This window comes from Caretta caretta, chromosome 2 (assembly GCF_965140235.1).
Source record: "Caretta caretta isolate rCarCar2 chromosome 2, rCarCar1.hap1, whole genome shotgun sequence".
NCBI lineage: Eukaryota > Metazoa > Chordata > Testudines > Cheloniidae > Caretta > Caretta caretta.
In genome coordinates, this window is record NC_134207.1 from 266,136,778 (window position 1) to 266,153,146 (window position 16,369).

At 42.2% G+C, this 16,369-nt stretch overlaps 1 protein-coding gene and 1 non-coding gene across 7 annotated transcripts in view; one reads left to right on the forward strand and one right to left on the reverse strand.

Moving 5' to 3' along the window:
* Positions 1-13,570, reverse strand: part of SETD2 (SET domain containing 2, histone lysine methyltransferase) — a 149,618-nt gene extending 136,048 nt beyond the window's left edge. For 5 of the 6 annotated variants that reach the window (XR_012667320.1, XR_012667321.1, XM_075126078.1 and 2 more), the window contains exon 1: positions 13,422-13,570. Coding sequence is in view for 4 of the 6 variants with exons in the window: in XM_075126078.1 (XP_074982179.1) it covers positions 13,422-13,460 (39 nt within the window). In the remaining 2 variants the exon portion in view is untranslated. The remainder of the gene's footprint in view (positions 1-13,421) is intronic. The other variant, XM_048837340.2, reaches the window with a different exon arrangement.
* Positions 13,561-16,369, forward strand: part of LOC125631127 (uncharacterized) — a 51,593-nt gene continuing 48,784 nt past the window's right edge. The window contains exon 1 of the transcript XR_012667322.1: positions 13,561-14,524. This is a non-coding gene — a transcript (uncharacterized LOC125631127). The remainder of the gene's footprint in view (positions 14,525-16,369) is intronic.

Consider the following 16,369-nt stretch of genomic DNA (forward strand, 5'->3'; position numbering starts at 1 on the left):
CTATGCACAGCGCCTAGCACAATGAGGCCCTGAAGTTGGTTTAGGCCTCAAGGCACTACTTTAATATAAACAAAAAATAAAAGATTTCCACCACTGGGTACACCCTGTTTATTGCTAGAGGATTAATTCTGAATACTGAGCTTTTTGTTGTTGTTGAGCATATATAGTACAAGAGAATTAAAAATAAGGCCATGAAGAATTACCTGAATTTTGAAAAGACAGCTAAAGACAAAAATTAAGTCAAATGTTGATCTTGGAAAGAATCTTAAGTGTCCTTTTATGTCCTTTTTTTAATATGAAAACCATTTCAGCTTTTCAATTTGGAAAGATTTTTGAAAGTTCATTTAATCTCCTTTTTGTACAAACAATCGCTTGAAATACCATAAGGAAGGGGTTGGTACATACTTTTTATAATGTAAGCTCTACTTTGTCTTCTGATTCATTTTAAAAATAAAAAAATAAAGTTACCCTCGGGCAGAATGGCTTTCCCAAAATCATGACACTATATGAAAATCTTATTTATATCAGATGCAAACCTGTGAGAGCAGAATAGATACAAAGAAAAATCCTCATGGCCACAAAACTGACACTTACCCAGAGGAAGTAACACAATCTTAAAAGGAAAACAAAACATTATACTACAAAGGGCAATGATTATGCAAACTAAAGATTACTTTCCATATATGGATACGCAGAGAACTTCTCCAAAATACTCTTATGAGGACTTACACTGCTAGTTGTATGGTGTTTTCCCCTTCAATTTCACTAACGAACAAACAGCAGCTATTTGTAAACTGCTCCAGTGTTTTATCTAAGTGTTTGAGCTGCCACCAACTGGCTTTTTGCTCATAGCGTCTTCCATTACAAAACTCACCCTGACGGTTTCATGTAATCACCAAAGCTTGATGTAAACAGTTACATGGGCAATGTGTTGATACCACTTCTTGGTATGGAGGCAAAAAGTGCTAAAGAAACATGCTTCTTTCCCCGCCCTTCTACACAGAGCAAAAAGAACAGTGAACCATACGGTATAAGCCGAGTTTACACACTGTAATAATTAAAACCGGTTATACTAAAAGTTTGGTCTACTAGTGTGGACTGAGCGAAATTGTGTTATAACCAGGTTAAAAAAAAATGCTCTCAATACAATGAAACAAGATCAATACCAGTAAACAATCTTTAAGAAGCAGGCTCTAAACCAGGGCTGTACCTCCATCTGGTTTCATAACCTGTGATAACTCTGTTTGGACCTAACTATATTAGCATTCTTCTAAAATATTCCCTGCTTGCAATGATGGGAGCAACAGCAGACAATGTACCACAAGACACAGTGGTTAAAACCATAGCAGCTATTTGACACAAAGGCTCCCTCATCACTGTTACCAGTGGAGATGTCCAATGAAATGATGGGAAGTTCTCTGAAAAATAGTAAGGACACAGCAATAGCAGCTAGCTAGAACATGCTGTAACAAAGTTTGGCCACCACCATGTCAAGGAATGTTTTCTGTGTGTAGACAGACTTTTTGCTAACTGGAAGGAAAACTAGACTTGTCTGTGTCACTTGAAGAAAAGTCACGTTAATGCTCTTAACATAAACTAAGAAATAAGACTAGTCTTAGATTTAAAGTAACTTTGTTAAAAGGTTCAAAACCAGATTCAAGCTGAACATTTATGGGCAGGATCTTTCAGATTTCCTGAGTTCCATAAACAGTTAGGATTTAGACTGCAAATTTGATGGGTGAATATACATAGCAACACCCTCCCTGCAAAAGCCGACCCTTTTCAAGCTGGCCTTTGAAACACAGAATCATCAATGGCAATATTTTTAAACTCTTTGGCACTAATGGCTTCAGAGAGCATTTTTATAGTTATGCAAGGGAAAAAATGGTTCTGGCCATTAAATTTAACAAATCTCAAACAAAGGCATCGACTAGACAAGCCTCATAATAATGTGCAGCTCTGATGTGTCACCTGCAATTTGTTTTCCTCTGTTGTGAAGAAAACAATTGGGTCCTCCCTGCAGGACTCCTTCTAGTAGAAAGGTTCTATTATATACATTTGCAACCTCCTCTGAGGGCTGGACAAGTATCCCTCCGGATTGAGCCAAGATGTTTAGTCTCCTTTCACGATGCTTCTTCACTGTTCTGAAGGCTCTCCGTCAGCCAGTGAAAGCAAAGTCCACTCATAGAATCATACAATCTCAGGATTGGAAGGGACCTCAGGAGGTCATCTAGTCCAACCCCCTGCTCAAAGCAGGACCAATCCCCAATTTATGCCACAAATCCCTAAATGGCCCCCTCAAGGATTGAACTCACAACCGTGGGTTTAGCAGGCCAATGCTCAAACCACTGAGCTATCCCTCCCCCCATCCATGCTTAACACATTAAAGATATTTAGGGGTCAAAATTGGCTGTCTAGGAAACATTTTAAGTGACAGGCAAGAAATAAGATTCATAGTTAAAGGCAATCAAGCTGTCTAACCATGAAAAATCATGGAGCTGAAGAAGAGCTCTGCGTAGCTCAAAAGCTTGCCTCTTTTACCAACAGAAGCTGGTCCAATAAAACATATTACCTCACCCACCTTGTACCATGAAAAAAAAACCAGTCTGTTAGGCCAGGAAATTATAGCCATATACATCACTTCCACCTGTCATAATTCCCTCCACCCCTTCCCCCAAGACATTTACTTTATAGTTTGCATGAGTAACCTACGCCTGCTTGATGCGGTGCTCTGTTCCCCTCCAGTAGCACCTAGACCATTCTAGAGATTAACAAGTTTGCTACAGCATTAGCTAAGAGCCATGTGGCTTTTGGTTCATGCAGTAGAGGGTCATATACTAAGCTTCAGAAGTCCCAGGTTCGATCCCGCCCGCTGATGACCGGGGTCTGTCAGCATTACACATGCATTACTTAGTCTGTAATAAAAGGTAGAAAGTTTCTATGTTCATCATTACCATAAAACTACATGACAAAACAAATGCTATCAAACTGTAAAAAATGGTCAGGAACCAAAGATGTTCAAAACAGACAAAGAACTGACATATCAAGGTGTAAACTTACACTATCTGTTGTAAAGGTATTAGACACACGTTTATCATTAAAGTTGATAACTAAGTCCTTGTTCCCATTATGTCCTCCCAAAATGGAAAGAACTAAAGACTCAACCAATCATGTCCTCGGCCGTCCAACCAGCACACACTTTTCATATATATATATTCCAAGATTTTTCCATGTCATAAACTTAAAATTAAGAGCATTCACTTTTAGAATGTTTTAATTGTATTTTTCAGTACCAAGAGTTCCACAGATTGCCATATAAATTATTTTACATATATACAAACCCATCTACTACACCTCATCTCATCAAATGCTGGTGCTTATATTTTATAAGAAGGCTGCCTTTGCCACTTAACTTCTCAGATCCACCTGCAAATCTGTACCTCCACAGTACTTATGACAGATCCAATGCAGACATCTGCAAATTCAGAGACGTGTTTTTGGTTCTACAGATAAAAATTGAGATTAGCCACTATACAGAGCCCTGAGGGACATCACTTATTCCTTTGCTGCCATTTATGAACTAAGTACCCCCCCAGCCAGATTTTTATCCAGGTCACTGCTTCAGTACAGAATCCAAAATCCTTGTTTTACATTGTAGTTTCTTATGTGATAAATAAAGTTTACGCTTATATTACAAAATTTGCCAACTGGGTTCAGCGAGCAACGGCACGCATCTTGAAAGTCATTCTTCCCTCCCCTCCAACACAAGGGGCTACCAATTTTAAAATAATCTAAACTCCAGGCATTACTTTTTAAACAATTGGACTGTCTGAAATAAATTACTTGGTAAAGCCCAACCACTGCAGGAGGAGGGAGAACCAAGTTACTGAAAAAAGTTAAACACACTGGGCAAACATATGAAGTTTATTATTGCCCTCAGACAGGTACAGTTCCCAACATCATAGTTGGTTGCTGTGGCAACAATCAATAGAAGCTGATTTCAGGTGGGCAAACTACAGTAGCAGCAGAAACTTAACATATCCTGTTTTTATGCAAATGTAACAAATAATAAAGGAAGTGAAAATGAAAATAGGCTATGTAGGTTTCTAAACACTGGTCTTCAGAATATTCTGCAAGGTATCAGCACTGCTATGAAAGGGGGTATGATAATTACAAGTGCTTCACTACTTTCACTAAAAGAAAAGGAGTACTTGTGGCACCTTAGAGACTAACCAATTTATTTGAGCATGAGCTTTCGTGAGCTACAGCTCACTTCAAGTACTCCTTTTCTTTTTGCGAATACAGACTAACACGGCTGTTCCTCTGAAACCTGTCACTACTTTCACTGTAACCAGAGTTGCCAACTTTCACACGGTAAATAAGCACCCTGACTTTCACAGTAAGCCAAACATCAAGCTAATCCCATTTCAAAACAAGGCCAAAACAAACTAATCCCTAAGAACCCCAACATTCTGTGTGTCTAGATCCCCCTGGTGTGCAGTCTGGGACTGTGGTGGGCCAGCTGTGTACCCGAGTCTCTCCCCCCTTTCTTCCCCCTTGCCCCTACTTGCTGGGAGCCGATCAAAAAAAAAAAGAAGCAACAAGCTACAAGCCAAAAAATAGCCAACAAGCAACTCAAACCAATTAATCCAAAAACAAGCCTAATTTCTGCATTTTTTTCACGGGTTTGGCATGTCTGACTAACACTATTTCCACTAAGAATTGCCAATTTCTCTTTTTCAACTGCAAAACCTTGCCGGTTTAGTCTCAAATGTGACATTTTTGGGGAAAAACAGAAAAATCCATTAGATATTTATAAGTAATCTAGATGGGAAAAGGTGATTCTTCTACTCCAAACTTTTTTAAAAAAACAAATAGCTCAGGTAATTGAACTAGACTTTAAGTGTCACAGGTGATTAGTTCTCAATGAGGAATACTGGGTCCCATTAGCATACACTGGAAATTAACAAGATACAAACAATTAAAAATGGGCTTGACCATGCATAGGAAAAGTAATGCCTATGGAATTATAGGAACCAGCTGCGTAACTGTCTAGTGTACCCAGTAGATACCGAGTATCAGTCAGTAACTAACAGACTAGTCAACTTTAATACCTATGAAGCTGATCAAACAGAAGTTGCACAATTCCACAAGTGCAACCAGGATCCGTTTTTTATTTTTAAATTAGGCATAACCAAATGCAAACAACCTATTTCTAATGCAGTGTTAAGTTTACACATACAACCATATGACTCAGGAAATTACACTTAAATTTCTTATTGCACTCTGAGCTCATCCCTGTTGCAGGGGCAGCACTTTTCGTTACTAGTTAGGGTACTACATGTATATCTTATAGAAACACATACATATAAGTATATATATCAATACATATATATTTAAGGCTACTTAAGAGTTCTACCGTCTATACTTTTGAAGTCTAACTTGTTACTGACATGTTAGACCTATAAAACTAGAAAGTATTTAATATTAAAGAATTAAAATACGATGCTAACTGTTTCTGTCCGCAATGGGACAGGACTTCACATGATGATAAAGCCTGGCAGAAAAAGGCTTTTTTACCTGCTTCAGATTTTAGTATCTGTCTCATAATGGCTTGTCCAGCTAATCAGAGGCCTGAAAACATATTGTACGTGCTATAATACCTAGCAACAGCTAGGATATACTAGCAACCTTAACTCCTGCTTTTGTTATTTTTCATCCATCCATAACATTTACAGTTGTTAAAAAAAAAAAAAGCGTTACTGACTTGGTCGAGCCATTTAGCATGGAGCAGTTACAATATCAATGCAAATACACAAGTCACTGCAAATATTAAACACTGTTCAGTATTCAAAATAACTATTTTGAAGTGCTCAAAAGCTGCTACATTTAGAGGACTCCCACTTTAAGAAAACAACGATCAAACTGAACACCTAATTATGCAAGTACTCTCCAGATGCCACTTCACCTGTTTCTTCCATTCCCTTCCTTCCTCTTTCTAGAACTATCCCATGTCACAGGTACACTACCAACCTAGATCACTTCTGTCTATTGTCACCACACACCTAGAATTACTATCACTGGAAGTTAGAGGGAAAAGTATTTCTCCATTCCTAGTTTGTTTACTTTGCGCATTTGACAGCATTTTGTGTACACTCTGTTTTCCTTTTTGTTTTCTGGTTCTGGTATAAAAGATCCTTTCAAAGAGCCTTATAAAAACAGAGGGAAAATTGTAAAACTACAGAAATTGGCATAGGAACTCGGTGGTAGATGATGTACCTGAAACATAGTGTAATTTATACTCTTTCAGTTAACTTAATTTCAAGTTGACTGTGTCCCTTCAAAACACTGTATGCAGCATGGGCAGGGTAGATTTGCCATGTTTCTTGAGACATAAGCAGATGGAAGAGGAAGAGTGAGTGACACAGGGGAAATGACTAAGGTGGAAGCTATATAAGAAACAAGAAGAGAAATAGGACAAGCAATGGAGGGGAGAAAGCGCAGGGCAAGAAATGCCCCTCCATCTGCCAAAAAAGGGAGGGAGCTCATAGTTCGATACCCAAGAAAAGAAATGGGAAGAGAATTCTTAATGCAGGAAAGAAAAGTCCAGCACTGATTTGTTAATAGACTTTTTATTTTTCAAAAAAAGAAAATTAACTGTTGGAGAACACGAAGTTGGAAAAACAAAAATGAGGTTAGATCATGACAGAACGTAAGTTATACAGTACCATTTTATACACCATAAGCTTATTGCCCTATTATAAGTGCAAAGTGATCAGCAAATCACCTCATGTAATTCCACTCAACTAGCTCTCTACCAAAGTCCAGAGAATAGGATCAATTTTTATAAAATCCAGAACAGTGTTTCCAGTTAGAGAACAGTAACACCTGTAGAATTTAAGCTATACAGGATGATTTCATAAAGTACAGCTCTAGTTGAGAGCTTACCATACAATTACCACATGAACAGTCCACAGATAATTAATGAATTATTCAAATAACTTAACCTGCTTATATGAACAAGTCAGTAAGCTATTTTTCCACAATTGGGTACTGTGCACTGTTCTGTTCTATATTACCTCAAAATATGTTCAAACTGGGTGGGACAATTATATCTAATTTAAATTATGGGGCTGATCTTGAAAACATTTACAATTAGGTGCAGACAACTGCTGTGAGTACTCCCATTGAAGCAAGCACTACACCATATAGTAAGTAACTGAAGGGTCAGACACTATGCAAGTACTGTTCTCCTCACAGACACATAGGCATAATTTTCAAACTTGGTTGTCTAAAGCTAAAGCACCTAAAATCCATATTCAGGGACCAAAATAGAGGTGGCTTGATTTTCAGACATGCCAAACATCTGCAGCTTTCATTAACTTCAGCTGGAACTGAAATGGTGTTCAGTGAAAGTTAGGCCACTTCTTAACATGTTTAAATATAGATAGAGGTGCCTAACTTTAGGCATCCAAGTGTGAAAGTTTTGGCTGTAAGTATTTACATTCAAAATGGAAACAAATGTACTGGATTCAACTGACTGCTCATTAATCCTTCAACTGGTATGATTAGTGACCCAAATGCAGTCCAGTTATCAATGCAATGACAAGATTCACAGTGTACATTTCAGGAGCACAAGAGAACTGCACTGAATTTATAGCAAGCATTTAGGGAACAAAGGGGGCAGTTCAAGTCTATTATTATTCATTGTGTATCCCTTCCTGTAGAGAAAAATAATCTTGAAAATAAGAAAAATAGGAAAGATGTACCAGAGTAGTCTTGCCTAATACAATTTGTGCCTGTAGAAATTTATGTTTCGAGATTTTGAAAAACAGAATAGTTGTCCTAAAATTACAGTCTGCATATTTACAGATTCTGCATATAGAAAACAATGGGTACATGAATTGTATAATTTAACAGAAATGCTACATACATTTGAAAATATACACCTCAGATGCTTTCATTCTTTAAGACTGACTTGCCTGAGAGAATAAAAAAGGACTTAAAATCATACACAGCACTCCAGTTATAAGTGGTGTAAGCAGAAATCTAGGGCACTGACAGTTTTCTGCCTGGTTTCAATTTATTTATTGAACAACATTGAGATGTTTTAATAAAAAGATTTATACAAACTTGCACCTGCAGACTACAAATTATCTGTTTTTATGGATATTAGGTTCAAAATCTAAGTTGTACATGCATCACATAATTACATGTCATCTTTTTCTTTAAAATAGTTCTTTCTTAGAGAAGCAAGTGACACAGTGCAGTAATATCAAGAATGTAGTTAAAAAAATTCACTTGCCACAACAGCCAAGTTTCCTCCTTCAGTTTCATGCCCTGGGAGACCATTAGTCTCTCTAATAAGAGAGAGTGATCAAAGGTAGAAGCAGCTGTAAAATAAGTCTTTTTCAGTTGCATTAGTGTCTCCCTGATGCATTGTAACAATATAATTGAGGGAACTACCTTTCTGATTTAACTATATCCACCTACAATGTGTTTGCCAGGAGCGTCTACCTTGTGTTGAGGGTACTAAGCTACGGATAATTTTCCCTTGGGGAAAAGAAAATAGAATCCAGCTGCCACCAAGAAAAAAGTAATCAAATCCCAAAGTGACACTACCCACAAACAGTACTAAATTGCCCAGGAGTCTTTATAATAGCAACAAGTTTTGAAAAATAATAAAGTCATGGCAACTACTATAAAGCTCAAATTTTAGACTAAGCATTTCCTTAAAATATTTTTAAAATCTATCAATTTTGAATACCATAGTTTTAGGCCCTGATCCTGAAGGGCACTGGTTTGTAAACTGTGGGGCATGACCCTCCTGAGGGGTGCACTGAGGTTATCAGGGGGATGCAGGGACCTGACTGGTTAAAAATGAACCATTACCTAGCACACCCAGTGCTGTGCTGCCATTCTACTTCCAGTCAGCTTCTCAAGAACCACACAACCTCCCAAGAACCCAAACCTTCCTCCACTCTCAAACGCTCACCCCGCTAGCCCTTGTGGCTGCACTCGGAATCAACATAACCATGGCACTGCAGACATGTCCTGGCCCCACAATAAAAACCTCACACCTGGTGTGCGCATGCACAGAGGGGGTGGAACTGCTGCGCGCACATGAGTAACTGCTCTCGGCAGCTGGGATTCAAACAGGGTGCACGAGCCTCCACCCTGTTCGCGCTGGTCATTTGGGGATTCCCTCCATGGGCTCCAAACTCTGCACCTATGTTAAGGGGGGCATGTGTGGAACATGAATCTCCAAAGGGGGGGTGCGGCAAAAAAAAAGTTTGGGAAGTTCTGCTGTAGGGTGATCCATAAAGCAGACCTTTATGCGTGGATGGGCAGTGTCACCCATCTAGGTCAGAGGCCTTTGGCAGTAAAGTTGAAGAAGATACAGCCAAGCTATAACCTGCAGCAGAGAGCAAAACAAGAAACAAGTGCAGATTTCAGCCTTATACCATTCAAATGTGTTAATTCATACTGCTTTTTTGTTGCAGCCAATTCTTGGTGGTGTATTCTAGTTTCTGGGTGTAATAAATGGTTTACAAATATCTAAAGTAAGCTACAAAAATTTTCTCTGAATTTGTCTCACATTGAGCAAATATTTTGTGCCTCAAAAGTGTGAGCTTTAATCTAGCACATTTAAGATGTTTTTGCATGTTCAATTCACTGGGTATTTTAATACATACATAATCTGAACTGAAAAATAAACTGAATTTCTTCTCTAAGAAAATAGTCTTTCCAGCATTTAATTGCACCACTAGCAGCCCTATACACTCACTAGTAACTTTACTCACATACAGATCACATTTCCCTCCCACTTCAGCCTATCCAAGTTCAAAATAAACAAAAATAACTCATTTGTCAAATATCACTGCTAAATCAAAGTCAACACTACGCAAATTTACAGGGGGAAACCAGACAGATTTACAATGAATGTGACATTGAATCTAGACACAAAAATTAGGAAAGACTAGTTATCTAGATATACTGCAAGTTCTATTTCACACAAAGGCAACATGAATTGGATTTATTATACTGTGAATTTCACAAAAATTTTAAGTTTTACTGTTGAGAGGAACATGTACCATAAAACATAAGCAGGTGAAAATGTAAATGGACTTTAATTCCTTACAAGAAAACTCAAGTCAGTGGCATCATCACTGTACACCCAAGTACAATATCTTGGCACTTACAAATATAACATCCAACCATGTGATTAAACAGCACCCTTCAGTCTAATATATCTATTGCCAAAGTCACTCAGCAATAGTCCCATTAAGAAAAACCACTGCACTAGGTACAAGTCTATTGATTTATTGGTCTCCAGTTAAGTGTTCAAGTCACCTAGCCATTACTGTCACTCTCCAAAACACCACTGTTTATGTATACAGTTCAGACATTAAAAGTTACAAATCCTGCTTTTTCAAAATATGAAAATGTATCTCCTCTTTCTTTTCACAGCAACTAAACCTAAACAGTACAAGAAATCCAACAATGTTCAGACAGGTCATTAATTGCATTAGCTACAGGGATAAGTAACAAGTATTTCATTTAATCTCCCAGTCAAAGGGGGAAGAACAGAAATTCTAGAGCAACAGTGTAAGAAATCTGCCAGTGATAAGTCTGCTGTATGCTGATAGTTTGTACCCTGGAGGAGTACCATATTTGGAGGAAGCCATCTTCTACAGCAGCATAAAATACCCTGCAGCTATCATGGTTTGTTTTTAACCTGTGTCTTCCAACAGGACAGCCAACTGTGCTTTGAAAATACTCAACTGGCTCCTGGAACATGCTATGCACTGCATTTTTAAAAATGTGACCTTTGAGAAAGGAGAAGGAGGTTATTAAAGACAAAGCATTCCTGCCTCTAAAGAAGATGCCATGACAAATCTACTTTATAAACCTTTTGCTTTACAGAAGCACAAATGCCTGAATAAGATATAACACTTGCTTTAATGGAGTGGGAAACAATGATCAGATGTATAAGAGCAAGGTTCCAGGATCTAGTACACAGGAGGGTGATTGGGAAGACAGCTTCTCTATGCATTCTTTACATGACCACACTTCAAAAGGCTTCTCTAACATATAACTTTTGTCTGCTGAAGATTTTTCAAAATCTCAGCCCATAATAAATTTATTAAGAGGTAACAAACCCCTGTTGAGATGAAATATTAAAGAAATATTTGTAACTAAAAGTTGTTAAATAAAGCCAATATGAATTTTTATAAATCAGGTTTACAATATGTTTGGAGATTGTTCTAAGTGACTGGTGACTATGCAAGATGATAAATAGATTTTTTTTTAACATGTATGAGTTTAATATGAGCTACTTATTTTAATACTGAAATGACCTGGAATACCAAAAATTACACCAACAATTAGGATTATCTGTAATGAATGAGCACTTCTACATACACCTATTCATCATTTGCTAGAAGAAATAAGAGACTCTGTGACCTAGGCTTAGTAAAACTGAACCTGAATTCAAACTGAAATCCTTGGCATTTTACTAATTTTAGAAGCATCAGATGTAAGCATCATTCAGCAAAACCTCATTTTGGGTGACACATAAATCCCATCTGCTCTCCTTGAACATTAGAGATCTTGTAGCATGTTGCTTAAAATGTTTGCACTGTTCAAAATATTCCTTTTTACCCTTCACACCCATCCAACTATTGCACTGGAAGAGTGCTATGTGCCAGTTGTCTGCCTCCTTCCATCCCAGAGGTGACTGCATTTCAGTGATGCTGCATGTATAAATTTTATGAAGCACTCTGGGATCCTTCAGGATGCAAAGCATGTTATAAACACAAAATATTATTCAGGACCAGTAGCTAACTGTTAGACTGTTGAGGAAGAAGATGAAAAGCACTATTAGCTACTGAACCACCTTCTCCAAGAGGCGATGAAACCAGCAGCCCTGACATGCTGATTGGTGTGTGTGTATGTTTTGGTGAAAATCCCTGGCAGAAAGAAAAACAAACAAACATCAGCCATTAGACTGTCCCCTCCTCAGGCTTGTATCTCATTGACCATTTTTCCCTTCAGCTAGAAAATGGGGCAGGGGCATGGTATGACTTTAGTTCAACTTCAGTATTTCCCTGAGAATGCCATGTTCACCTACCTGGTCAGAGCCTGAATCCCAACCAGTTACCCATCCATAAGGAAACTGGGGAGGATTCACAAAGCAGCAGGCAGGGAGAGGAGCCATTTAATTATCCACACACAAAAAAGTGGAGAAAGAGCCTCCTTGGGAGAGCTGTAAGTAGCAGGGAGAATGACCACCCCTAGCCTGCTCCCCCATACACTCCTGGGGGGTGGCAGGGAAAACGACCTCCCCCACAAATAGACCCCTGGAGGGGTGGCAGGGAGAATGATTCCCCACCACCACCATACACTCCCGGGGCTGACAGGGAGTTGGACCCGCTCTGCCTCCCCCACAGTCCCCCTGGGCGGGTGGCAGGGGGAGTGACCCCCCCCCACAAACAGACTCCCCCTGGGCGGGTGGCAGGGAGAGTGACCCCCCCCCACAAACAGACTCCCCCTGGGCGGGTGGCAGGGAGAGTGACCCCCCCCCACAAACAGACTCCCCCTGGGCGGGTGGCAGGGAGAGTGACCCCCCCCCCCCACAGACAGACTCCCCCTGGGCGGGTGGCAGGGAGAGTGACCCCCCCCCCACAGACAGACTCCCCCTGGGCGGGTGGCAGGGAGAGTGACCCCCAGCCCCTCCCCCCCACACTCGGGGGCTGACAAGGAGAGTGACCCGCCCTGGCCCCCTCCCCACAAGCAGACCCCCGGGGGGGTGAGGGGGGGCAGCGCCTGCCCTTGGCTGTGGGCTCCTCCCCGCCCCCACACTGCCCCTCTCCCCGCCTCAGCCGTTGCTTTCCCGGGCCGGGCTCTCACTCGAGGCCGGGGATGCGCGGCCTAGCCCGCCCGCCCTCCGGCTCCGACAGGCCCACGAGCCCCAATCTCGCCCCGCGCGCACCTGCCCGCGCCGCCGCCGCCGCCCTTCCCGCGCCAGGCCCCTCAGCCCGGCGGCGGGGCCCCAGCCCGCTCAGGGAACCATTTTGCCTCCCTCCAGCCGGAGGTTAAACCGCCCCCCCCCCCCCCCCCGCCGGCCGGCCGGCCTGTCCCCTGGGGGCGAACCCACGAGCAGGCCCGGCCCGGCGGGTAACCCATGTGCAGGCCTGTCCTGGGGGAACGTAAGCCCCCGCCCCCCCCTTGAGCAGGCCAATTCAGGTGGGTGGGGGCCCCCCCCGGCAGGCCAATTCAGGTGGGTGGGGGGCCCCCCCTTGAGCAGGCTTGGGAGGGGGGTGGGTGGGGCCCCCCCCTTGAGCAGGCTTGGGAGGGGGGTGGGTGGGGCCCCCCCCTTGAGCAGGCTTGAGGGGGGGGGTGGGGAAATTCAATACTTACTCAGGGGTGGGATGTTCCGGATCATAGAAATCCCCCATCTTCGGCCTCCCCCTCTAGCAGCGGCGGCGGCAGCGAGGATCCGAGCAGCCCCCGCCCCGCATAGAGAGAGAGCGGGAGGGAGGCAGGGGAGGGTGTTAGACAAACCCCCCCCCCCCGCTCCGCTCCTCCGGGTCCCCACGCACCAGAGACACCAAACCACCTCCGTGGGGTGGGTGGGATCGGGGGGTGCGCGCTCTCCTGCCCCAGCCGCCGCCTTCACATCCTCCCCGGGGCTGGGGACACCCCAGCGGGCACCAGCGAACGTCCCGGCGGCGGCGGCGAGCTCCTGGTGGTAGGAGGGTGTCTCAGGGCCACCCCCTTTCAGGCCACGAAACGCTTCCCATGCACCGCGATCAGCCCCCTCGGCTCAGGGACAGGAACCTGCCGCTGCCCAGGCCACGGGGCTGCCCTCCATCCCGCGCCCGGGGCTTGGGGGGCCGCAGAAAGACGCCAATTTATAATTAGCAATAATCCTCTCCCTCCAACAGCGATCGCCTTGCCGGGGTGGTGGAGAGAGCGGGCGGGCTGGGTCCTCCACCGAGATCCAGGCCCCACCCCGAAAAGGAGCCACTCTTCGTTTCCAATGAAATAATCCAGCCAAGCAATAAAATAAAAAAGAAAAAGATCAACCCAGCTGAAACCTCCTTCCCTCAGTAACTGTAAATCCTCGAGTTTAGACGTGGACGAACGCGTCTCCCCCGTCGCTGATTCGGTTTTCTGCTCCTCTTCTGCTCCAGGTGTCCGATCCGATGCCCTGGAGGAAGGGGGGGGAGGGGGGGAATTCACAGCCCCTTATGATGTAGTTCTGGGAGTTGAAAGTGGATTATATTTGTAATAGCTCTCCCCTCCCCCGTATACTGTATTTTTCCTCTTTAGCGGTGGCTGAGCTCAGAGGCTTCTTCCTCGCTCCCTCCTCCTCCTGCTCTGAAACACAAACGGAAACTGTAACTCATCTACTTCCTACTAAGAGAGTAACAGAAAATACAGAGAGCGAGAGAAACAGCGACAAGGCCCCAAAGCAAGCAACTGCCATAAATGCAAGCTGCTGCTCCTTCTCTGCAAGGTAAAGAAGCAATTTCATGTCGTGGAAACAAACATGGAGCAGGAAGCTCACTATTAAAGGAGACATGTCTGTTTTGTTGGTTTGGGGCTTTTATTGAAGATCAGGTTTTTCTTCCCGAATGAGTAGTTTGCAGCCTTCTTTTCTTTTTTCTTTTTTTTTTTACATTTGGGAACTAGGAGCATTTCCCTCTCCCTCCTAAAGTACCTGTTCTATGGATATAAACATTCAGTAATTTCCCCAGCCCAACGGCTGTGTTTTTGTCTTCGATAGATTTTCTGAGAATTTTGCCATAATCATTTGCTAACATGTTACAGCACATTATTTACCTACATCCACAGCTTTGGTACTTTTACATGATTTCCCTCCTCTCTAGTAGCCATTGCACCGCTTGCCCCCAGTTCACAGGAAAAGGTAGTCGGGTGCATTTTAAGACTATGATACAACAAGTCACTCATGTGGGTTGACTTACTAGTCAGTGGACATGGTAGTCCTCCCGTGCGGACACACTCTCAGGTTAAAAATCATATTTTTGTCAAGTCTTGTTGTAGCCATGTTGGTCCCAGGATATCATCGAGACAAGATGGTGAGAGAGACCAGCTTTCAGAGCTCTATGTAAGCTTGAGAGCTTGTGTCTCCCACCAACAGAAGTTGCACCAATGAAAGATATTACCTCGCCCACCTTGTCTCTCTAATATTTGTATCAAGGATGTTTCTTTACCAATGTTAGCATCTTAGCTTCTTATTAATAAAAATATACTTCGTACTTATATGGCATATCATGTTCAACATTAATCCTCAGCACACCATAGAGGCATGTATTATTCTAATTTTACAAACAGGGAAGTTGAGGCAGAGAGATTCAATGTCATGTCAGAATCTAAGACCAGAAGGGACCATTATTATAATCTTGTCTGATATCCTGAGTATCACAGGCTATAGAATTTCACCCAATAATTCCTGCCTCAAGACTATAACTTCTAGTTGAGTTGGACACTTCAACCATGAATCTAGTGGGAAAGCCAGAAGTACAATTCAGAATTTCCTGATCTCTGGCATGAACCATTGAACCATGTTGGTCTCTGAGTCTTAAAACAGAAGGAATTTAAATTAGGTCCCTATCCCACAATAAGTTCCACATGTCAGGACTGGATGTTTTTCTAAAAGATGTGCTCTAGCACAACCAGGAGTTATGGGCTTGATGAAGGAATCACTTGGTGAAATGTTATGGTCTGTATAAAATGGAGATCAGATTAGGTTATCATAATTGTCCCATCTGGATTTAAATTCCATGAAGCTATGAATGGATGGGGAGACTCTCATGCCCTGACATAGCCCCATTGAGCTTATTGCAGAATCGAGGTCTTATTTTTCACCATTTATGTTTGTTTAGGCTTTGCATTTCACTCAGCTTGGATAATAAAAGCAGATTAGTCATTTTTGCTTGCTGGTTCTCCTGCACTTGCACAGCAACTGCAATGTTTATATTATAGACACTGCCATATAAGGTTTAAATCCAAACATGCCATGATCCTACAAGCTGATCCAGGTGAGCACATCTCTGCACCTGCACCTGTCAATGGGACTTCAGGTGGCCCAAAGGTCCATGCATGTGGAACAGTTTGCAGGGTCGGGGGCAAACAGTTTTCATTGAAGTCTGAACCAAACAAAAACATTTCTGTTAATTAATTTTTGTGGGGAAAAAAAATCAAGAATTAAATCTTGACCCTAAAGTACCTGGTAGTATCCTAAGAAGTTACAAAATTAAGGCTCCAATTCTGCAATTATATCTGCATGTTTGTAGGTGCAAGGACCTAGCTCCCACAGAGCTGACTGCTGAACTGGGGC